This window comes from Achroia grisella, unplaced genomic scaffold (genome assembly GCF_030625045.1).
Source record: "Achroia grisella isolate CSIRO2021 unplaced genomic scaffold, CSIRO_AGI_Agris_v1 utg902, whole genome shotgun sequence".
In the NCBI taxonomy this organism is placed as follows: domain Eukaryota; kingdom Metazoa; phylum Arthropoda; class Insecta; order Lepidoptera; family Pyralidae; genus Achroia; species Achroia grisella.
The window spans coordinates 1,083,862-1,109,086 of NW_026713060.1; the positions used below are offsets into that span (position 1 = coordinate 1,083,862).

At 31.8% G+C, this 25,225-nt stretch overlaps 1 protein-coding gene across 1 annotated transcript in view; it reads left to right on the forward strand.

Annotated features, from left to right (window-relative positions):
* LOC131853467 (phosrestin-2-like) overlaps positions 1 to 24,723 on the forward strand; it is a 41,099-nt gene extending 16,376 nt beyond the window's left edge. Inside the window, exons 4-9 of the mRNA XM_059204361.1 lie at positions 2,336 to 2,480; positions 15,233 to 15,294; positions 18,849 to 18,912; positions 19,777 to 19,885; positions 22,003 to 22,144; positions 23,490 to 24,723. Of these exons, the coding sequence (XP_059060344.1) occupies positions 2,336 to 2,480; positions 15,233 to 15,294; positions 18,849 to 18,912; positions 19,777 to 19,885; positions 22,003 to 22,144; positions 23,490 to 24,049 (1,082 nt within the window). The 3' untranslated portion in view covers positions 24,050 to 24,723. The remainder of the gene's footprint in view (positions 1 to 2,335; positions 2,481 to 15,232; positions 15,295 to 18,848; positions 18,913 to 19,776; positions 19,886 to 22,002; positions 22,145 to 23,489) is intronic.
* The last annotated feature ends 502 nt before the right edge of the window (positions 24,724 to 25,225 follow it).

A 25,225-nucleotide genomic window follows, 5' to 3' on the forward strand; every position in this document is an offset into this window, starting at 1 on the left:
TTCACAGAGCGCCATCTAATCCCAATCTAAGCAGAGCTTGTGTTCTGGGTAGACAACTGATACAAAGTCACAGATACATTTTTTTTGTAAATACATATATAATATACATAAAAACACACAGATCGATACAAACAATCATGCAGGTCCATACATGTTTTCACCGTGGAATCGCAATCATGACCATCGGAAGTAAAGCGGAGAGGTAAACAGGCCTTAGTTGGCAGATAATGTAGTGTTATTGCTACACACTGCCTTCAAACAGAAACACAACTAATAAAGCAAGCAAGCATATATTAATAAAAAAATTTCCAATACTGTTACCATTATACCTCTACTATGCGCAAATCTAAACACTTCTCTCTATCCTAAGGTTGCATGGAAGAGATCGCTTTTTGCCAAAAAGGCCGCCCGTTGTTACTACTTTGTCTTGTTTATTATTGTTTTTTTATCATTTTATACATAATTAGCTTTTGCCCGCGGCTTCGCTCGCGTTAATTTATCCCTTAGGGCTGGAATTTATCAAAATCCATTCTTAGAAGATGCCTACGTCATAGTAGCTTTATGCATGCAAAGTCTCAGCCCAATTGGTTTAAATTTGACAAAGTTTCATACAAGCTTTCATCCCCTATTTTATCCCCTTAGGGGTAGAGTTAATCAAAATCCTTTCTTAGCGGATACTTACGTCATAACATCTATCTGCATGCCAAATTTCAGCCCGATCCGTCCAGGGGTTTGGGCTGTGCGTCGATAGATGACTATGTCAGTCACCTTTGAGTTATGTAAATAGATTATGTATGTAACTGTATTTTCTGTGAGGGGAACAATAAAGAGTTTCATTCATTCATTCATTCTTTTATTCAAGCAGTTAAAATATGTGAGACAAAGATACCCATGACGAAAGATAACTTTGTACTAAATCTATTTCGGAAATATATCAGTTATACAGAAAATGGCAGTAGATTGAAGGTCAAGGACTAAATGCATTACTAATTATCCAATGTCGCAGTCACATTACTGTTGGCTTTCAATGAAAATAGTATTTAGCTTGACAGTTAGTTGCATAAACAACTACAAATCATTTACAGCTGCCAACAGTTTTCTGGTTGCATTCCAATTTCCGATCAGGAATTTATTTATAAGAGCGTCGATATTCAAAGAATTATGAACCCGACTTAGATCCAAAGGACATGACTTCGAATGTCGTCGACACCAAAAAAAACTTTATTTCCTACAAGTCTTGTTTCTTTCACTTCTTTTCTGATTTTGGATACTCTTATGGCTCTGAGTATGAAGAAAATACTGGGAGATTGATTGATTAATAGTTTCAATTTTTGATATACACAGTTTTATCATTTTGAAGCAGTTTTCATAAAGTCCGATACAGGTTTTCAATATTTACAAATACATATTCACCACAAATATAGCAAAAACAATCAGAATTAATTGCACAACATCTTGTTGACGAAGCTATATCTAAAACAACAACAAAATATATTTCAGTGTCCAATTAAAAACGTAAATCTAAGTTGAACTAACTCAAAAACAAAAGCTGTAAGAGAAACATTATGGTAATATTCAATCAATACGCGTTAATTAAAGGTAGAAACGGAAAAAAAGAATGTAAAAAACATTGCAATGGATTGATTGGATTCTAATATAGCAAGCGTTGCTAACAATGTACCAGTTTATATTGGGACCGGTTGACCACCCTCTTGTAATAGTAGTGGTTTAATTCAGTATGGTGGGTAGACGGAACTAACTGCATCTTCATCTCATTATCCTCCTTGGTGTCCTGCCAGTGTATACCGTTAGAGCAATCATGTGGATGACGTCCACATTTAACAATGCCTCTGACTAATCCGTGAGTCTGAGATAATAGATCGAAAAGGATATTATTGTTGCATTTATTGATAAACTATTTCGACTCGCGCCTTCTCACGCATACGTAGATCATTTTTTATTGTAAACTGATTGGAATAAAACACACAAAATTGGATGTGAAGCTTACAACAATAGATTAGTGAAAACTGTATACAAATCATGTAGTTATTATCGCATACCAAAGCAAAGAAATAATAATTGTTAATAAAGTCCGTCCATACATTTTGTCACATCTATTAATTTTTGTAATTTTCTTTAAATTATCAATATACTATATTAATGTATAATTTCCAAAGTGACCATATTTTGGTAAACTGCAAAGCTCGCTTAGTTGTGATATCAATAAATGGAATAAATAAAAAATTGTTTTAGTCATATATTTACATATGAAAACATGCGTCAATTACAGTTTTATTATATGTGTAGATATTGACTACAATACATTTGATCACAGCAGAACGAGCTGATGAGAAGGTGTCCCGGCGTAGTACTGTGCGTATGGGCATCCGTGTGCTCCAGGGGCCTGGTCGACAGCTGCCGCCTGCTTCTCTGCCCCCCAACTCCTCGCAACGGATGTTTAGTGTGCTTACGAATCACAGGTATTTTTAATATTTTGTAATATGTTATATTGTAGTTTATTGCCAATTATTCTTAATAAGCAATATGTGGTTAACTATATACTTATGTATGTATGTGTACTTATGTACTATATATACTTTTAAGCTGTTCTCAGACATAGCAAAACTGTTTAGTATTTGCAAATAATAATAAAATAAATAATAATGATTAATCGTTATTAAAACCAACCATTAAATTTTATCCAGATCCTATCGAAGGATCTTAATAAACTTTAATGTGAAGATAAATTGTATGGCGACAACAGACGATGTCGCGGGTAATTGCTAGTTATTTATATGTATAAGTTTACTAAGTTTAAAGGGAAATTAGTCGCTGTGAATATGGGATTCAGTAGACGTATAATCAAATTTCACGTGTGAAATTTTAATAAGAGCAAAGACGGTAGTACTGTACTGAATAATTTAAAACGCAGAGTTTCGTTTCATCCCTCGAACGGCTTCTAGAATATATCTTACATGGATCATTTGTATTCCAGCCTTACTGTATAAAATAATTGAAATCGAAGTCAATATAGTTGTTAACATCATACGTGATATATTGGACTAGCATCATCACTTCATCTTTATGAATCTTTTTCATACCTGTTATTTTTGAGGTAATAAACATATGTCCGTTCTTATGTTAATTATCGTGAGCAATTATCATTATAATCTTCATCAAACTAACTTCACGTCAAACTTTAATATCCCTTCATCCGTTTAGTCGTGAAAATGTAGCAAAAAACATGCGTTAATTTATCCTTTAGGGGTGGACTTTATCAAAATCCTTTCTTAGGGGATGCCTACGTCATAGTAGCTTTATGCATGCAAAGTCTCAGCCCGATCGGTTTAAAATTGACAAAGTTTCATACAAGCTTTCAATCCCTATTTTATCCCCTTTGGGATAGAATTAATCAAAATCCTTTCTTAGCGGATGCTTACGTCATAACATCTACCTGCATGCCAAATTTCAGCCCGATTCGTCCAGTAGTTTGGGCTGTGCGTTGATAGATCACTACGTCAGTCACCTTTGAGTTATATATATTTAGATATTAGCAATGGTAGGCCATTGCCATTCATAAAAAAATACTAGAATACTAAGATGGTAACCACATTATTTTGTACTAGCTGTGCCCGCATTTCACCGACGTTAAATTTTATTAAAAAATATAAAGCCCATTATAAAGTATTATTCTGATGCATAAGCTTACTGTAAAGTTTCACCAAATTCCGGTTTTGCGTGAAAGTGTAACAAACATTTATACATACAAACTTTCGCGTTTATGATGTTATTAAGATAAGATTACAACAAATTATCAAATCAAAGCACTATGTGAAATGACTGAAAGTAACCGCATTATTTTGTAAGTAACATAAAAATAATTGATACTAATCATGTGATGTATGATTTACTGTATCGTCCTGCGTCATCCGCGTCCTTGATTTATTTACTCCGTTCCTATTTAGGACGCCCTTTCAAGGCTCAACACCCACCAACCCGTAAATAATTCACATTATCGAACTCCGTTGAATACTAAATTCGATACAAAGCATGGGTATTTATGTTAAGAATTTCTATTCATACTATCCAATACCTATTTATAAAATACAAAATAATATATACAAATATATGTAATATACATACGTAATATTATTTGGGTATAATTATGTGGAGTGTATCGTATCGTAACAGAGAGATCATTAGATAAAATTTTTATTTACGTAAGAGGCATACATATCTAATGCACTATTAGTATATACACAATTAGTAAATACAGTGGTCAGTCAACCAATTAAAATACAATACAGATTGCGTTTTTAAACCATTCAGGAACCGATTGAAATATGCACACAAGATTTCATACAAATCGGTATCATATTCTAATGCTATTTAATAAAAGCATTCGAGATTGAGGCGCCAACCATGACTACAATTGTCACATGATTCCTATATAGTCGTAAAATTGTCAAAGTAGAATCATTTGCAACTGCTTTACATAATAACCGTAGACTATTTTTTTGGACATTCCATATAAACCTGACTTTACTTGTCATAAGTTTACACAGATAATTCTACAAGAATAAATAACTATTAATTCTCTATACTTATGCACAATACACGTAAACTATTAAAAACAAAATAACATGTATACATTCCTTTCTACACAAAAGTGGCATAAATCAAAGTCCTAATAGCAACTCTAGAAACTTCTAAACAATTTGGAAACCACGAAATAATTGGTAGATAAACATTTTGCCCAATTCTCTGTTGGAAGTAAACTCGACCGATTTAAAAATAGAACAGTTTTATGGCCTAACGCTTTTCCCACCAAAAATAAACAGAATTGTTGAAAACAAACATAAAATATCGAAAATATGTTGATTACACAAGAAAATATGTTTTGCAATATTTACATTAACATCAGTATGAAAGAATGTATATCTTTATGAAAAATCAACAGTATCACAGTATACAATTTTTTAGTCTTTTTTTTTATGTAACTGGAAGACCAAACACCACTGTAAGTGGACTGTCACATACATTAACAACACCACTGACGTCACATCATCATATGATGTCGATCTTCTGTATATAAGAGTAGACAACTGTTATTTACTTTTCAGAAACCCAACAGCTTTTTTAACATTCCAGTAGGTATTTTGTAGAAAATGCTCTGCATGGGTATCTCACTGTAACACAACAACTTAGCAGCTTGTTTTGTAAGCTGTTTTTCCGTAGTAGAGTCAAATTAGGCAGTGAAATTACAAGATTAGAGACATGACATCGTAATTCTCTTGAATAGCAACATGAGTGGTATAATTTGTCACTTGATAATGTGATTATTGCTTACCATTAAGTTCATTGCGGTTTGTCTTTTCTATATCCTATTAGACAACTTTTTTATGTTTATAAAAAATCCTGCAACAAATTTTTGACACTAGATTCAGATCTTAAGAAACTTTGTTAGTAGACCTTTTTAGCTCTACAAACATTTACAGGAGTAGTCCTTCAGCAAAGTAGGGTTCCAGTAACGTTCATCTTGTGTAACATACTTCAGTACATTCAGGTCAAGAGTTTCCGTGTGAGTATACGCAAACAAGCCAACTCCTCACACAGGTAGTGAGTACCATACGGCAGGTAAAATTTAATCTTACCATCCATTTAAATGCAATACATTTTTATACTGTTATGACGACTAAAATGTTATGAAGACTAAACTGAATATTCCTTACTAATGCTATAAAAGCGAAAGTTTGTAGGTATGGATGGTTGTATGATGATTGTTACTCTTTCATGCAAAAACTACTGAACCGATTTTGATGAAAATTTACAATAATATAGCTTAGACATCAGAATAATACATAGGCTAATTTAAGACAATATTATGTAAAATGGGTACGTATGATATAAACGAAGTTGCCCAGGCAGCTAGTTGATAATAATATCAGATAGTTCTTTCAGAGACTACTAAATAGAATAGAATAGAATTAATTAATATGTAGTAAACTCCACCAGACAGCTCGTTACTTTTATTAGCCTTCAATTAGGATAGTGACGCAAATCCAATTTATTTTTAACGTTCTTAACAAGTCTTTTTGAACTATTGTATGATTTATTTATTATGAATTTTTCTGTAACAACTTGCCGGTTTTTGTGTGGCATTGGGAAGAAACAGTTCTCATGAAAGTAGCATAAATCAAACGACTGAAATAAACTTATAATGTAGTGTTCGGACCGTTTTAAGGCAATAATTTTTTTTCAATACTTTTTTTAAAATATTTCTCACCACTAGTGCTGCTAGTATTAATACAATATTTAATAGGCAATGTCAGCACGTTCCTTTACTTTAATAAGGGGATTGTTAGTAATTGTGAATTTAAATTAACCACATTGCTCTCTTTCAAGTTGACCAATCCATTATACTTTTCTAAAAATAATTGTATAATTAACCCCCTTGAAACCATCGTGACAAATTCATGGTGAATTTACCATGATAGGCTAACTGACCTGACCTCATACTCATCTTATCCTTCACTGGTGCTCCGCCAGCGTATACCGTTAGCGCAAGTGTGTGCAAGTGTGCACCATTTCATTATCATCCATACGAAATATTTTACATATAATTCTATATATAAAACAAAACTTTACAAATACGTGCTACTGTATAATTAAACAGTACAAAAAGGCTTAACACATTACAAAGTCATTTAATAGAAATTTCCAGTGTAGACCAGCAGGTCTTCCATTCATTATCTTGTTAAAGCAAACATTTCATTCACGATTTACTTTACATTAATCCGTAGACACTTATTAATGTGCAATTTTAAATTATTCAAAGTGTTTTTTTTCAATAATTGTCCCTTTTTGCAACGCTTATTTAATATATTCCGATTCTTAATTATAAACTTTTTTAGTTTTAAATATTTTTTAAATTTATTATTACTCAACATACAAATATTACTGTTATAGTTGCCTAATTTAGGTGATGTATCACCTAAATGTTAAGTAATGTACATATATAATAAGCGACTACAGAGGTTATTTTCTTACAGTAGTACTATTATAACTTTTATACCAATTATTTGACTTCAAATTCTTTTTAAAGTTTTTGTTAAGGATATGATTGAACCTCTTAATGTTTTTTTAACATTATCAATTTTTTTTTAATATTAACAAAGTTAATACGGCCTGCTAATTAAATTAAAATGCTAATATTATTAAGTTGAAGAGTTTATTTTTTTGGCGTGCTAATGTCCAGAACTACTGATTCTTATTGTATTTTTTTTTTAGTGCAGTATACCCCATTTACAGAAATAGCTTCATAACATAACTCCCTAAAACTAATATGAGTAACGCGGGTCAGCTTTTCTTCTCTTCGAATTTATTTATCTATTCGAATAATTAATTCGAATTATAATTCTATTGCTGTTGGCTACAGCTGGCCTTTATAGATTCGCGAAACGGTAGGGGACGAGCGAAGATAGCACTCTAAACCTCGGAAAGGATTATGGATACCTGACGGATACCACTTTAGTCTAATGGCACCGATGATAGCCTGGAGTTCGAACGTCAGTTCAGGGCGTCGTAATTTGGACCATAGTTTGAATTAGACTGGGACAGGGAACTAGCTTCCCTGTGATCGTGTCCCATTCCCTCCCTTCCTTCCTTTTAATAAACTCTTTTACTTTTAAGTCCCACGCATAATTAACCAATTATTAGGCATTCAAAGTTTGATGGTAGGCATAAACTATATAGTGGAAGTTAATTTTATTTACTCACTTTAAACACTGCACATGTCCTAAACAAACAAACACGAGGCGATCTCATTACGGAACTTCGAACCCCTAAACCCGCATATCACGACTTGGCAGTTGTTAAACAGCAGAAGCCTTTTGATTAATTAGACTTATCCATACATATAAATAAAATTTGAGTGTCTGTTTGTAATATTGACATAACCGTTTCTTACTACACGCATATGAATATAAATACACCAATATAACATTTTTTACAGTTTTTGACTGTCTGTCAGTCTATCTGTTTGTTCCGGCTAATCTCTGAAATGGCTGGATCGATTTTGACGGGACTTTTTTTGGCAGGTAGCTGATTTAATAAGGAGTAACTTAAGTTACCTTTATTTTAGAAAAATAAACTTAATATCCACGCGGACGAAGTCGTGGGAACAGCTAGTATATAATATGGATGGAGTCGTATCAACATTTAAAGATAATGATAAAATGGCATGAGCTCCACCGACAAGAGCGTGGCACATAAATTATAAAAAAATGAATTAATACCCAAGGGCGTTTCCTGTATAAATCCTATATTACATACTTGTAGTTAATGCAACTTTTTATTCGGCCTCGATGGTATAACGGTTTTCTTCCTATTGTCATCGGTTCGATTCTTCGCACGGTACAAACATTGAGTATGATTATTTATAATATATTATAATCTGGGTTTTGCTGTGGAAAACCGCCTTTGAGACCACATTAAAGGCCAAGAATTAATACCCTGATATAGACCCCGAGGATCGTTAAAATCTTTTAAATGTAAATTTTTATTTCTGATGTTCCTATGAAGAAAATATCATGGGATTGTCTTGCCTCGTTAGATTTAATTTATACTGAAGTAAATGTTGGCATGTTAAGTATTACAAATATCAATAGTTGATAGTTGACAATTACCTTATATGGGACCATATTCAAAGATGTTTTTATTTATCTGTGTACTATTATATTTATTTATGAAGGATTACAATGGGAAAACTTATCAATGTTCTTCTTTCTTCTTATATATAAAAATGAAATGACGTTTGTTAGCCTCGCTAAAACGCAAGAACGGCTGAACCGAATTACCTACTTTAGATTTTTAAAATATTTCTACAAATCCAAGAATGGTTTAAGTGGTAATAAAATATGAAAAAACAACCATTTTCTTTTTCGATTCAAACTATTCGTACTAGTCAAACAGGGTTCAGATATTTATTGCGTAACTAAAGTTAAAAACCCTTGACTTGTTGTTTAATTCTGAGGCGGAACGGAATTTTGTATCTAGTATTTTGTATTAACTTTCAATTATATTATTAAACCCAACACGGATGATCTCAGATTATGTTATGAGTTTTACAATATGTGGGTCTTATATATTAAATCATAAGTGCTGGCGAGTAATATATATCTGCAAATTAATTTTGTCAACACGCACCATATTCAATAAGAAACGATGTTTATTTAAACTAAAATATTATTTACTTATACTTATTATTGGTCTATATGTGTTAGGTTTAATGAGGAAAAGGATACTACGAGATTTCAATGGACTGTGTGAGATCTAAGTGTCTATGTCTAGTAATTTAGGATATACTTATGTTAGGCACACGTGGGATGGTTAATGGATTTACGTAAGAAACCATGTACTTGAGTGTACGTAAGTGTAGTATGACGAATTAATAAATAATTCTTGGTTGGACTTTAAAAGTAGCGGTGTACCCAAGTTTCAAGAATAAGCCGAACACAAAAACCGACAGATACCGTAGTTGAATATTCTCAGTTAGCAAACTACATGTAAGCGTGTGGAATATTCATGGAATATATAAATGTTAAATTGATTTTCCTGTTCAGATTACAGACAAGATTTTATGTTGGTTCTGCTTATTAGCTGCCTTTAAACGACACGTTGTTTCGCGCGAGATTTAGCGGAAAAAGCTATCGCGCAATCGTGAGTGATTGCATTTTACTATTTTCTTATGGTCACTGTTTTCCGCGTAATTTTTGTAATTTTAACTTTCTTTTAAAATTTATATTTTTAATTACACACTTTATTTTCGAAAAACACGGTAATGTTTTATAAATTTATCAATAACTCTATAATTTTGTCTTTGGTACATAGTCAGATGTCCGCCATTTTGTAATGATAATTAATGGTTACACAAAGGCACTAAAGCACGCACGATAGAAGGACGCGGGAGAGCGAGCTGGCGGCGCGCGCGTTCTTTCTCGTTTTCTTTATATACATTGTTTTGTTTGGGCTACTGTAAGTTGCTAAGAAGTTGAATTTTATATTTTACTGGGAACGAACCCGCGGGCATTAGATAGTAGTATGGTGCGCTAAACCGTATAGTGATTTAGCGCACCACATTACCTAAGTAATTTATAGTAAACATTAAAATAACTATTATTATTCAGCTGAAACACAGTACACTCCTGTTATCTTGTAGTATTCTCTGTAATATTAATTTAAATTGAAATACATAAGATGTTAGGACAGATATATAGAAATGTGACGGCCAAAGTCACGTATCACAGATAACTTCGCGTCACGTTCTCGAGATAGAAAACTGTATTAGTAACTCTCAACTTTAGGATAGCTACCAACTATTAAACTGAATTGTCCAGAAATTCTCTGCTGCTTTCTCCACAATGAGATTAAAAACTTTCCACTCAATATTTATCTTGGTTAGAAAAAATACTTTCTCGGCCACAACGAATATTAACTTTGTCTGCAGTTTACAGTATATCTATATATATTTTTTTAAAAGATGATGACGGAATGTTTTTGTGGAGATCAGAGATAGTCAAATCAGTTAGCCTATAGCGACAAATTCACTAGGATTATCGGGATGGTTTACAGGGAACCCCGTGGAGGACGTGGTACATTGCTAACTATGGGGTCAAAAGCCACATTACTAACAATCCTCTTATTCCAATGTATCAATAATTTGGTTCTCAATGAGAAATTTAGAATGTAACTCGCGACTAACGCGAAAGTAAAGGTGATTCTTTTGTTGAGCTTGCTTATCCTAGAAACTACTGGTTCGAATTGAAAATTATTTTGTGTAGGATCCCTTATTTAACGGAGAAGGCTATATAACATCAGGCTACCACTATCAGGATTGGATCATCAACTAACAGTAAAGCAGGCGAAAAGCGGCATAGTTAGTTTTTAATAAACTCTTTTATACTTAAATCCCACGCATCGAACTATGAAAGGTAAATAATTCGGTAATTATACCAAATTTTCAAAGTTTGATGGTAGCACAGATGGCAGGTACAAACGAAGTAGTGGATGTTAATTTTATTTACCCACTTTAAACAGTGCACAAGTCCTAAACAAACAAATAAGAAGCGATGTCATTACGGAACTTCGCTTCGCTTTCCATCAAGTGAATAAAATATTTTTAGAAACGTTCACAAAACTGATTTAACGACAAATTTCAATATGGCGTCAGATAAATGGGATCGTAAAACCGTCACTCCTGATTAGCAGCAGTAGATAACAGCTCTCGAGCTATCACAGAAGCGTTCGGTTAGTTTCAAACTGGTGGTTGACAGTTAATTACCATTCATCAATCCATACTGAGCCTATTTTGCAAACATTATTAACAACCGTGACGGTGTCGCGGTTGGTCACCTTCCGATAAATGCTGGTTTGATAAAAATACGAGTACAAACATATTTGTTTCTAGCTGGGAAAACAAAATATTAATAATAGTGGTGTGATATACAAGCTGAGAAAATTATACGAATAATAATCAGGCCGTCATGTTTTTTTATTGAGTTGTTTCAGCTATCGTCAGGCGCTAAGACCTGTAGCACTGCGATCTATATAGATCTATTTTGTTCGCCCTTTTGCAGGGTTCACTACCTAGACCCGTCAGGGACAAGAATTGAAGGATATTCTTAGGAGCGGTGGTTTTTACCTCCGCAGGATAGAGTGTAAACTTTCCAAAGGAGATATTACGTTTATGCATGAGTGAGCTACAACCACATAGGATATGTAGTGGCGTTTCTCTTCAGTTTGGCAAAATCTGAAGATTCAGTTTGCCATTAAACTCTGACAAAAGGTTAAGAGAAGGAACAAGTTTGGGGTTTTTAGACGGTAAGCGTCCAGCAGTAGCCGCCTACCTCTCCTGGGCCGGGAAGCTCTTCATGAGGATTTTCCCCAAGTTAAAAAATAAAAAAGATAGGATAGTGAGAGACATTGTCAACTATTAATGTCATGGACAGGAAAAGGACATGACATGGTCACATTTCACTTGTTTTTTTTCCAACGTAGCAAGGGGATTGTTGCTGACGTACTGGCCATATAGTTTTATATTTCACATATTGTATTTTCTATTAAAAATTTTACTATTTTCCTACAAAGAGAATATTTAATATCGAATAAAGATTGTGACAGACACCTACAGGGATATTTAACAAATATACGAATAACATAGCTCTTTATATTCTCACTTATAAATCAAGATCCAAGCAAAACTATCAAATATTAAAAAAAATAGTTGATATAAAAAATTTTGTAAAAATTATACCAATTTCAAGGTTTTCGTCAAACTTAGTCAATATTATGACACAAATGAGTAAACAGAATAATTACATAGATTGAATACATAATATTACAAATCTGCTAAGTAATATTTCAGCCAAACTTCAATATTTACAGTATATTAATTAAATATTTCCCAAGGTTATCAACCTCGCGTATATAGACGCTCTCATCAATTACAGTACATGCTTTAGGATAATTTATAGACATTCATCCAAGCAAATGAAGTTGTCTAAAACTTATAAGCCCGCACCCTAACACAGCGTACATATTACAAACATACGTTTTCATAGGTCCCCATTACTTTATAATTTAGAATAGGATCACATATTTCTTATAGTCACACATATGTACGACGTGGAAACCAATATAATGTTGTACTAGATTATGCCAATCCTAGCCAATATACATGCGTAATTTTATGGTAGGGAAAAAATATTAATACAAAAATGACGTTTATGAAAAGCAGCTAGAATGAATAAATTATTTTTTATTTTAATTTGTTTTGATTTGTTTTAACTGCTGGACGTGTCTCTCTATATACAAAACAAGCCAAATATTACCGAGTATCTTTTGTTTCATTTATTTCTACCGCTAAACAGCATGTTTTGTAAGCTGTATGTCAATTGAAGAACGTGATATCGTGGGTATCATATGAATATGTGTCAGTGATGCTGTTTATTACCTACCATCAAGTATACTGTCAATTTATTTACCATCAAATGAAATCAAGTTTATTCTGCATAAAAATAGTACTAGTAGTGGTGATTATAAAATATAACTTACCATTATGTTTTGCCTTATTATGCATTCCAATAAAAAAATAATAAAAATGTTCCAATTTCATTCGAGTAACATAAAAAATAGCTTCTTAAACATATGTCTCAAGGTCGTTAATCTATTCTATTGATATTCGTACTCATATGTCTCTATGGTAATGGGTTCAATTGATATAAACATCTTCTTATAGATACATTTAATAGTACACTATATCCTTTACAATTTATTACGCTGCTGCCTATGCTCATATAAAATGTATGAAATTCAAACGACGTTTCATAATATGATGCGTTGCCTTAAGACGCTAGCTTGTTATTTTTTTATACTAGAGAAAAAGGCAAACAAGTTGCAACTTTGTAAAATTAACAATATCTTATACATACACTTAGTTAAAACAACGTCTAAGCTTTAATAATAATAATATCTCAGGACAATTGACACAGCGCCATCTAGTCCTAAGCTAAGAACTTGCGTTATAGATACTATAAAACTATTATAAATATATTAATACATTTTTTTTAATCCATACATATTGAACATAGAAACAACTCATAAATAAAAAATCTGGTACCGTGTAAGAAATCTAATCTCGACCATCGGAAGTAAAACTGACGTAAGTAAAACTGAATTAAACTGCTCAACCACTAGACGAGTCTAAGTATCTCAGTTGAGAGAAATTTGGTAATGAAATTCAGATACAGATCTGCCTAGTTATCCGAGATTTAACTATATAAGACCATTGAGGGTTACAGTTCTTATTGAAGTCTGTGAGTCCGATTGAAAATTTGTGAATTACAACAACAATTGTAAAATATTTCGTACAGAATCACAGACTTTCAATTTCCATTCGATTGAAAGAGAATTGGAGCAATAGCGTTAAATAATCAAGTATATAGTAGCAATTCTATGATGTCTTACATTACATATATGTATTACACTACACACACATATGCAATACATATATTAATACTTTTATATACATATATATACGATTATTCATAAAGGGCCTAAGTGGAAAGTCAAAGAATTCATGATATTAAACACTTTTTTCTCAAAATCTAAGGGGAAAAATGAAAATAAAACTAAAATCTTCGTACAAAATTTACTTTCAGATTTCCTCTTCGTTTCTTGGTGAAAAAATGTTTCATGTGTTTCATGAGTATGCTGCCTGACTTTCGTCTCAGTACACCTTTTATGACTAATTGTTTATCCATAACATTCAAAATACAATTTAAAAGATACCTACATAGATGATACTTCTTACAATTTATTAGCATTCTTTATTTAAATTCAAAATTATTATTTTTTTATTACTTTTAAAACCTATTTATTGGCTTATAAGAAATTAATTAAACATTCTGTTTGGCATTACAACGGAAGAGATGAGGGCATTGACGGCTCCGCGACGCCAGAACAAATCCTAGTACGGGATCTAAAGTCTCTCTCAGCTACATCTATGTACGTAATCTAATGAATTATCCGCACAAACATGTTTGTTTTTATGTGCTTGTTTCTTTTATTGTTAGTTTATATGTATTTCTACCCTTATTCATGAAAAATCTTAAAATCGAGTATCATGGTCGTTATTCTTTGTCTAGTCTTACTATAAAAATATATGACAATTCATTAATAAGTGTATTTCGTAAAAGTTAAAAACTAAATTTATTTTTTTCATTAGGGATTATTTATAAATAATCCGTAATGAAATAAATCCTAGAATTTTTATTCTTATTATAGATAAAGATATATCTTTATCTACTTAAAATCTGATAAAAATTCTCTTTATGCATAAGGGTTGAAATTTGCACTGATAAGTATAATAATTGTACATAATTTTGTTGGTTTCACAAAGCTTTAACGATGCTTAATATCTATAGAAGAACGTTGATGTTAGCATTTGTAATTTTCCATTGTACTGCAAATTCAAAGCAAACTAGAAACATAATTAATAATGTAACAGAAGACGAATTGAATTCTATACATGAATAGATATGGTTCATATTCAAACGCTCCATGGAAAATTACAGATGAGAATCAATTATATTGTAGACACCGAGATAAATCCGCCAGTTTAAATTAAATCAAATCGCAAGCGAGAGTACTGAACGAAAGTTTTTTATTGCAGGCTCAAAAATAAAATAAAATTGGAGACGGACGAGAATTGTCGCCCCAAGTCCAAGGAAACTGGTGAGTTGATTTTATTAAATTCCCTGATTATTTCTATAGTCCATTCTTCTCGTCGAGTCTCTTTGTGGAGTAAGTTGAATAAGTAATTATGTATATTTAATTACCAGTTTTACTTATCTTACTAATTATCATACGTACGATAATACGTGAAAGCTAAAACGTGGCAAGAGCTCCGCCGACAAGAACATAGCTCTTAAATTATGAATGAATGCTAATGTAATGCTAAAATGTTTGTTGTTTGAACACACCAATCTCTGGCACTGTGACTAAAGATTAAATAAAAGAAATAAAAACTCTGCATTTATTTATTCAATTTCTTAACAAAGTTATAGGCATATTAAACAGGAAGCTTAGAAACCGAACAAAATTAAAAAGATGAGTAAGATCAAAATCATAATGAAGTAACTAATATGGTAGTGTCTAATTTATTTTAATGAAAGAGATTACTAAGTTAAACTGCGCATAACTTTCTTTTTATGTAATCAGTAAATAGATGAAATATATTATTCAATTTTTATATTATATAATAAGATTAATAAGACACTTCATATCTTTACATACACTGTCAAAGTCAAGATTTAGTGGATCAGACAACAGAAACTGCTTTAAAGTCATTTACACTTTTAACTTGTAGAAAAATTAGGCGTATATATATACCCGACACAGCGCCTTTGACAAAAAGGGGTCTATTTCTATAGGGAAAGTAGGCAGAGATGACTCTTATGCCATAATGTGGAATACAAATCGTATATTTATGTATCAAATCAATACATATAGATACAGAACTGTACGCAACCCATATATCAGATATTGCTGATACGCTTTCATTAATGTTGATATCTGTGTGTTATTCATACATAGGAATATTGTATAGTATATATACTCGACGGAGTTATACATCGTTACCGTGGTATCTAACACGTGTTTCAGGTACGGCTCGATAATAGTGACACAATTTTTATCTATAAAGTTTGTCTGCATGTCGTAGATATTGTATAAATGGATACTGAAATATGCTATATATACAAAAAATGCTGTTTAAAAACAATAAATAATTTAATATCGCCTAAAATATTATCCATCTTATGGAAGTGGGTAGGTGACAATGTGGTTACTAAAAAATAGTTGTGGATGAATATATTATATTTATGAATACAGTCATTTTACATACAAGTGATCTATAAAATATTAAATAAATTCTGTTTTTTGTTACCGTTGCTACCGTTCATGATGCTATCGATATAAATTCAAGGTTACGTTAAAACGTAAACAAGAATAGAATAGATAATTCTTTATTAAAGTAGACTTAAATTTAAGCACTTTTGACTACATATATTCTTAATTACTTTATTCTCTTTCTTAAATTTTATTATTTGTTCATGTTATAATTACCCACGGTGAGTTATGAATGATAAATGGTATATATTACGTAAGATAATAAAGTTTATAATAACATTAGCTAAAAATAGAATAAACAGCGAAGTTTTTGAATACGAAATATAGAATGAAAAATTATTAATAAAAACAAAAGCCAATATGTAAAAATAATCTTGGGATGTTGAAAGGTTTTGCGAGGGTTTATGGAAATCACTGCGCATCATGAGAATAAAATAGAAAATTATGTAATAAAATATATTTAAAAATAGAGTCAGGATAGGATGTAGGACGTGTAAAAATATAAAGTATATTTACAATGTATTTCTCTTTTAAAGAATGTTTAAAACGTTTACATGTTATACTGGGATTGAAAATAATATTCTCATAAAATTCGTTTCATTTTTGGACAAATAATTTTTAAAAACTCGTTTATTTATACAGTTCCGTACTGTTAATATGATTCGATGTAATTTAACAATTTTTCCTTAGATTTCTTAGATTGTAATAATAGTTATTTATTTATGTAACTCTGTTTTATTAATTACTTCGTCTGTTATTTTCTTAAGTAACAGAATGCCAATGTCCGTCCACGTGTTACGATCTATCTCCACACCAAATTTAATTAAGATTATTTCTGCTGTTTATTCGTGAAAAGGTAACAAACAGATAGACAGACGAAAATACCTACTTTAGCATTTGTAATATATATTAGATAAAATAAATTCAATTGTAAATATTTAAAAATATACTCATCTAAAACCGTTTCGTCAAAAAAGCTGATGACTCAACCGGAATTCTCCTCTGCTATTTTGTATTTATAAAAACCATCAGACAACGACTCCGTACTTAAAAATTCGCTAATCGCTACGAACTATCTGAATTTATTTTCCTCTACATACGGAACACACAATCGATTTTCGGCAACCAAACGTTAATTGACAGCGGTGTAGTACCTATCTACTAAATGGTTCATTCTGTTTGATTGTGATTTCTACTGTGTTACGTGGTCTTTTTCTATTACACACTACGAGGTACGTAGTACGTAGGGCTGCTATGTTCAAAAATGAAAGTTCAACAAAATTTCCAAATATCCTCGAATTCTGATTTTATAACTAAGCAAAATATTAAATTACTAGTTACTCGCCCGCGTTTCGCACGTGTATACGTATGTACACATATAAACCTTCTTATCGAATAACTCTGAATCTATAATATTAATCATATATTTCCAGTCATAATATCAATACGTTGAAATTTTAATACATTGTGTATATATAATATCAATACGTCATATCCAAAACATAAATACGATACAATACCACCTATAACCGATATTACTTTCCGTCTTCTCAATCATCTATCGTTAAAACTGCCATGTGCATTACCATACGTATGAGTATTAAGTATCATCAATTATTCCATAGAAGCTTGAAAGCCTGTTTGATCGCAAAGCATTTATACGCTTGGATGCTGACCAGTTTATATTTCTGTACTCTGTCAACAGTTGGTAGGTTTGCTAACGATGGAAAATTGGTTTGTTAGGGAAGGCCACAGAGTATATAAATAGTACTCTCCAGTCCCACGCACGAATGTTTGTAGTGTGACATAGAGAATCGGAAATAAACAAAACAATATTATTATTCACCAGCCAATTATAGAGTTAGACATTCAACATTCTGAATAATGAAACCCGTATTTGTGCTTATATTGTCTAACACATGAAAATCTATATTTGATTGTTTGTTCACATTTTATTCGCTGTTGTATCGATTAAATTTTATCAGCTCTTACACGAGGATAGATATATATAATATATATACAAGTAGGTGCAGTTTATTACAAGATAATATACTCAAATTTTCAGCGCCTACAATACACCGGATGTCCATTAGTATATTCTTTAAGTAATTCGAATTGCAATAAATTTATGGCCCACCAGATGGTAAATGGCAACCTAATTGCCTAAATACAGGAACAGTACGTTAATATTCCAGAGAATTAAGATGTCATACTAGTTGTCCTGTAGTTTAGCTGCCTTCTACCGAAATACAGCTTGAAAAGTAATCTCTTTGGCGGATAAACATTTATATAATTTTATTATATATGTAGTTTTTTTCAGAAAAATATAGAGCATAGCAACCCTATAAGTGTTGGTCACAATTATTTCACGTCCACAGAATACGTGGTGCCCGCACCACCGCGCGTGACCGTCGAAAAGCCCTTCATACTCTCGGACGGCAGGTGAGTCTACTTTATAGACCAACTATACATCTCAAATAATAGGGTAAAGCCGGAAGGACGATAATATTGCTTTGCGGACCTCTTTTTCGCTCGAAGGGCGGAAGGGTCTTTCTTGTTAAAATTCAGTGATTCGGTAATCTTATCCGCAAACCATATTCAATATTCACGTATTAATAACCAGGGTCCGGTAGTTGAATACGTACATATTTATTTTCAGACTTCATAAATTAAAACATAAATATTTATTACGTGAACATTATGAATGCAATTCAATTTTTCCGGATATATTTGGATACAATTTTATGCTTTTATTCATATGCAATAATTATGACTTTCTACCAAATTTCCATTTATTTATTTACCAATGAATTACTGACAAAATTGAAAGTGTATCGAAATATTTTAGTCAGCTTATATATGTACCGTGTTACGGTTTAAATGGTAAGATATGGTGGTAACATTACTGAATATGCAAATACCTAATTCTCAGTAATGCTAATATATTACCATCCATTACTGAATACGGAAAGGTCAGGTCTAAGACCTCAGGTATAACAACATAAGTATACAATAAGACGCGTTCATCAACAAACCATTTCTCCGAGACTTTTTACGTCTCGTTATTTCTTATACTATTAATAATCAGAAATTATGGCACGCAATATGCGCCGTAAAAAGGTTTTCTTTTCTTTGAAATCTATATTTATTGCTAACTCGGCGTTTGTAGTCAAAATTGAATCAATCAGCGCACTTTCTAACGTTATAGGCGACTTCCTTCCAAGCGCCACGGGGGATCACATCAAAGGAGTATCGTATATGCTATTTATTCGTGATTTCCTTTAACAATAACAATATTTCCAACAGAGTGGAACTTGAAGCATGGCTGGATAAAGCTACATATTTTCATGGAGAGTCGGTGAAGTGCAGTGTCGTTATAGCCAATCATTCGTCGAAGACTGTACGTGGTATAAAGGTGGGTATAATATTTATTATATGCTTTATTTAAATATAGTAAATATACATTAACTGATGCAAAAGACAGTCTTATCGTTAAGCAATTTCTTCTAGACTACTATTGGATAGAGAAAATAGAAAACAAAAAGAGTAGGTGGTGCAGGTATCAATACCACCTGCTTCTTCCTTATCCCATTTATTTGGGGTCGGCGTAATATGTGCAGAGTTAGTAATTATTACGGGTTCTCATCGTGTTCTAGGAAGTTCAAATTTGGTATGCAGATAGGTAATTAGGTGAATATAAAGGAAAAAATCTGAAACTGGTAAATTGTTTTCATTTTACTACAATTTTTCACTTTAATTGATTCTATTTCAACTTTACTGGACGAATACTAAAATTCTATGAAAACGTCGATAGCCACCAATTGACATTGATTCATCCCTCAGTGTCGATAACTAGCAAACTTCGCAGTCATCGTATTAATTATTGTTTCAATATTTGTTATTAGGCATTTATCATCTTACCAATAGTTTAAACCAAAAATTAATTTCACACAGTCCATCCATCTCTTTTTCGGCCTTCCTCTGTTCTTATAACCATCCACATTCATACTCGTATATAACACCTTCTTTAAAAGGTGGTGCAGGTACTACACACATATTTATATATGTATATATAATAAATAAGACGTACTTATATACTTACTAGCGTACTTACATGTATTTGAAAAGAATGAAGGAAATAATGACCATTAGTTTAAAAGGATAATAAGAAATTAATTACAAACATATATTTACTAATGACACGAAATGAAACGTATTTGGCGTCATAAAGGAATCACAAAATACTATTTACTTATTAAAACTTGAAACTTGCCTTAAAACTTTAAATTAATTTATTAACTTAAGTCAATTAGGTAATTAGTTATTTAAGTTAATATTATATTAAAATTTCTGCAAGTTGATTAATTTCATTAGTAATATTAAAATGTTGAACCCTTCATTAATAAAAACAGAATAGCGTTATAAATAAAGATTTATTTCAACCTCTACATTATTTCAAAATTGCAGTTAAAATATTTAAGATGTTTAAAATCTTAGAATTCAAGAGTGACCTTAACAACATAGAATACAACAGTGACTTGCAAACCAGCTTTGAATATATTTCACTGCATTAACAACTCAACTGTGTATGCAACACTTAAATAAAACAAGTCTTTACGAATGTACAACGTCAGTCCCATGTTACTGCACTTTTATGGTCTGCCCACCAAAGCAAAGGTCAAAGCAGTCTTTCTGACTTATTTATTAAGTCGTAAACAGAAGTAACAACTCGTTGTACCAAGGTTGTCGCCATTGTTTAAATATTACACAGTGTTGTGTTAAACTGCAAGTAAGTTGCATTAAACTATGTTATTGTTTGATGTACCAATACTGAAAACAAAATTAACTTTAAAAAAAAAACAAACCTAATACCTAATATATATATATTTATATATATAACCTAAATAATTATATCTCAGGACAACTCACATAGCGCCATTTAGTTCCAACCTAAGCAGAGCTTGTGTTATGGGTACTAGACAACTGTTATAAATAAATATATATTTTTTTTTGTAAATATATAGGATAATGTACATAGAATACACCCAAACCGATACGAACTATTATACTCATGGATACAAATGTTTGTACATGTGCTACCAAAATTATATTAGGTTAACCACCACGTGATATCACCTCGAAACCATCGTGGTTAATATCTGCTGAATTCATCACAATGGAGATACTGACTGGACATTATCCTCATACCAACCATAGTTTACGGTGCTCCGCCACCATGTTTTTTATTGGGGAGTTTGGGTTATTGTCAGGTGCTTGGACCTGTAGTACTGCGACCTACATAGCTCTATTGTGCTCGTCCTTTTTCAGAGTTCACTGCCTAAACCCGTCAAGCACAAGAATTGAAGGATATTCTTAAGAGAAATGGTTTTTATCTCCTTGGGATAGAGTGTAAATTCTCCAAAGGAGATATTACGTTTATACATGAGTAGACAGCAACCACATCGTATGTGTTGCGTTTCCTCTTCAGTTTGGCAAAAACTACAGATTTAAAAGTAGTATGTTTGTTTGCAGACTTTGGTGATTCAACACGTGGACGTGTGTATGTTCTCAAATGGGAAATTTAAGAACGTGGTGGCATCTGTTAAATGCATTGGCACCCGTGTCAGGCCAGGACAACGACTCACCGAGACCTTCAACTTATTGCCTGACAGAGGTAACATCTTTAATCTAGAATTTTTTAATCCGATCCGTAGTTGTTACGTCTCTAATACCTTGTAAGATTTAGGTCCTGTTGACTGAGTTCTGTATTATTGTCCGATAGAGGAAACATCTCGGTAAAGTAGAGTTTTTTAATCGGTTACGTAGACTTAATGTCTGTAATACCGTTAAAAAATTACTGTCCGAGTTCTTTAGGAATGTCTTATGTAGGTGACTTAAGTACCTAATTGTTAAGCCAGTTTCCGTCTCAACTTAAGCCACTTTTGTAAATTTTCTTATCAAGTTTTCTTAGTTTTTTCTTTATGTTTTTGTCTCATCTGAATATACATTACGAATTCGGTGGTGGAAACAAAAATTCTATTCATAAGCTATTACATAAAATTTACTTGAATAATAAATGAAAAAAAATCCACTCCACTTTGAATTACTGCGATATACTTATATACGAGTGTTAATGTACAATTAATACTCATATATAAGTATATCGTAGATAATATATTGAAATATAATAATTAATATATAATATAATAATTTGAAAACTGAAACTTGCACAAGTGTAACAGTTCAGACATTTCTATTTTCATATGTATTACAGATGAGTATGCACTTATAGAATTTCAAAATACGTATTATTATATAAATGCTATTTATATCTTGACAGTTTATAGACATGGGTGATGTTGCAGACAGTGCAATTAATTCAGAGCGTGAGAGATTCTAACAATGTTTGTTAATTAAGTTAATTAACATTGGACTCTGTAAAATAATTAGTCTGTTGTTGTTAATATTAAAAATATATATGTACTTATATATATTTACTGATATATATAATAAAAATTTATTTCCTATTTGACTACAACGTTCAATTATAGTTGCAAAATAGGAGAGGTAATGGCTAAGAAATAATTTTGCGATTTCTTCATATGAATTTCCATTGATAACATAATCAGCACCATCAAAGCCTCGAGCTTAGAATAACAACAACTTTAAAAAAACAAAAAATACTTTACTTTTTTATAATCTCTACTTAAATAGAGTGTAATACGGAAATGTAAAAATTAAAATAGATTATTGAATTTGTGTGGAAGTAAGATGAATTATTTGAAAAACAATGTAACTGGTCTTTGTTAATACATTATTATGATACAGTAATCAATAAATCAATCAAAGTAAAGATGAGGGAAATTGAATTAGTTTGATTTAATTAATAATAAATGGACTGATTCGTTCGATTAGTTCCGTATTGGTTAACATTCAGAAATAAATGCTAAACATTAAAAATATAGAAGACTAAAATAATTTTATAGCAGTATATAAACAATATTGGATGTTGTTCACAGGTGTTACGAAAAACTGGATTGCTTTAGAAGATTCATACTCAAAAACCGGCGCAAGTCTTGCGTCTACAGTCGTTTGCAGTAATTCCCCGGAAGATCGCAACGTATTCGCTATCTACGTATCCTATTACGTTAAAGTAAAATGCATTCTCAGTAAAATGGGCGGCGATTTATCTGTTAAACTTCCATTTATACTCACACATTCTTGCCACAGCGAGGCACCAGTCGAAACTGTTACTGAAGATGTAAGTCCCAAGGTAATATTAGAAGGGAAAGAAAACAGCGATGATGATTCATCATGTAACTTAACGGTAGAAAAACGGAATGCAAGTGGCGTCATTAGCCGTCAACCTGGTAAGAGTCAAGAGTTTGAAGAAACCATTGAGAATGAAGACATTGAAGTAAAATCTCCTGAAGACCATCGCTGTATCGCTGATGTTTTAGTCAACATAGAAAACAAGATTGTAAGACCGAAGGTGTTTGAAGGGACTGAGGTGCGAGCAGCTAAACCTGCTGATGAAGAATTGGACCTTATAGTGAAGTATCCAGGATCAGATACGTGATCCGATGAAGAATTGTGTACAGGGAAAGGTGATAAAAAGACTGAAGAAAAAGCAAAGCCAGTGGTTATTACCGATTGCAAGAAAGAGGTCCAAATGAATAAGAGTGGTTTTACGGAAAATTTGAAGAGAGCTGTATGTTGTATAGACAGGAGGCGGCATTCATAGCTGTCGGAGTGTGTATTGAACAATATTGGCACACCACATGACTACAACAATGTGTTTTTGATTGTCACAATTGTTACCACAGTGCTCACGGTGCATGTTTGTGTTCAAGTAACGGAGTGGAATAAAAGACATGAAAAATAATATTAAGCTGTAATCATTTGTTCTTTGAAGAATTGTAATTATTACATGTTATTACTATTAAGTACTAATTCAAGTTACTTCAAGATGAACAGTGATTGATGATGATGAGTATTATATAACTCATACTGATTTCTTAATTAAACATAGTAAATTTATTTCAGTGTCCACCCACTTTTTTAAAAATTATACAAAATTAATGTAGTTATATATTAACGGCGTCAATCCTAAATATGTCTGAAAAGAACGAATTGCTAATCTAGTCATTAGAATGTGTTACAATAATTTTTTTAATGGATGATAATGCTGGGGCGCGAGTGGAGATGATAGGATGAAGTTAGAGTCAGGTAAGTTAGCCCATCGTGGTCAATTCATCTGGAATCGTGGTTAACACGATGGTTTCCAGGGTTATAATTCTCTCCCCCTGTGTGACTATAATTACTGTGTTAGTAAATATATTAATATACATTACAAGATACGACCGCTCATGTCCGCTTTTCGTTTTATTTTTGAACATGTCTAAATATTAAACAAAGATTAAACCAATTTAGAAATTTTAATGTGATTTTCAATAAATATCTTTTAGAAATGATTATGATAAAACTATAATATTATTCGTAAGTACCTACATATGTCGAACTCCAATTATCTAAAACATACCTATTTATAATATTAAAAATATATTAATTTAGATGCACTTTTGTAATTTAACTAAGCTCATATTTGTAATAAGAGTTTCTATAAAATAATAATATAAATTTCTACAAAATAACTGTCCTTTTGAAAATGAACTTCTTAAACAGACGTATTGTCTACCTGTAATTAAATGCAAAATGTTTGTAGGTAAACGTAAAATATATAATTTTGAAAGCA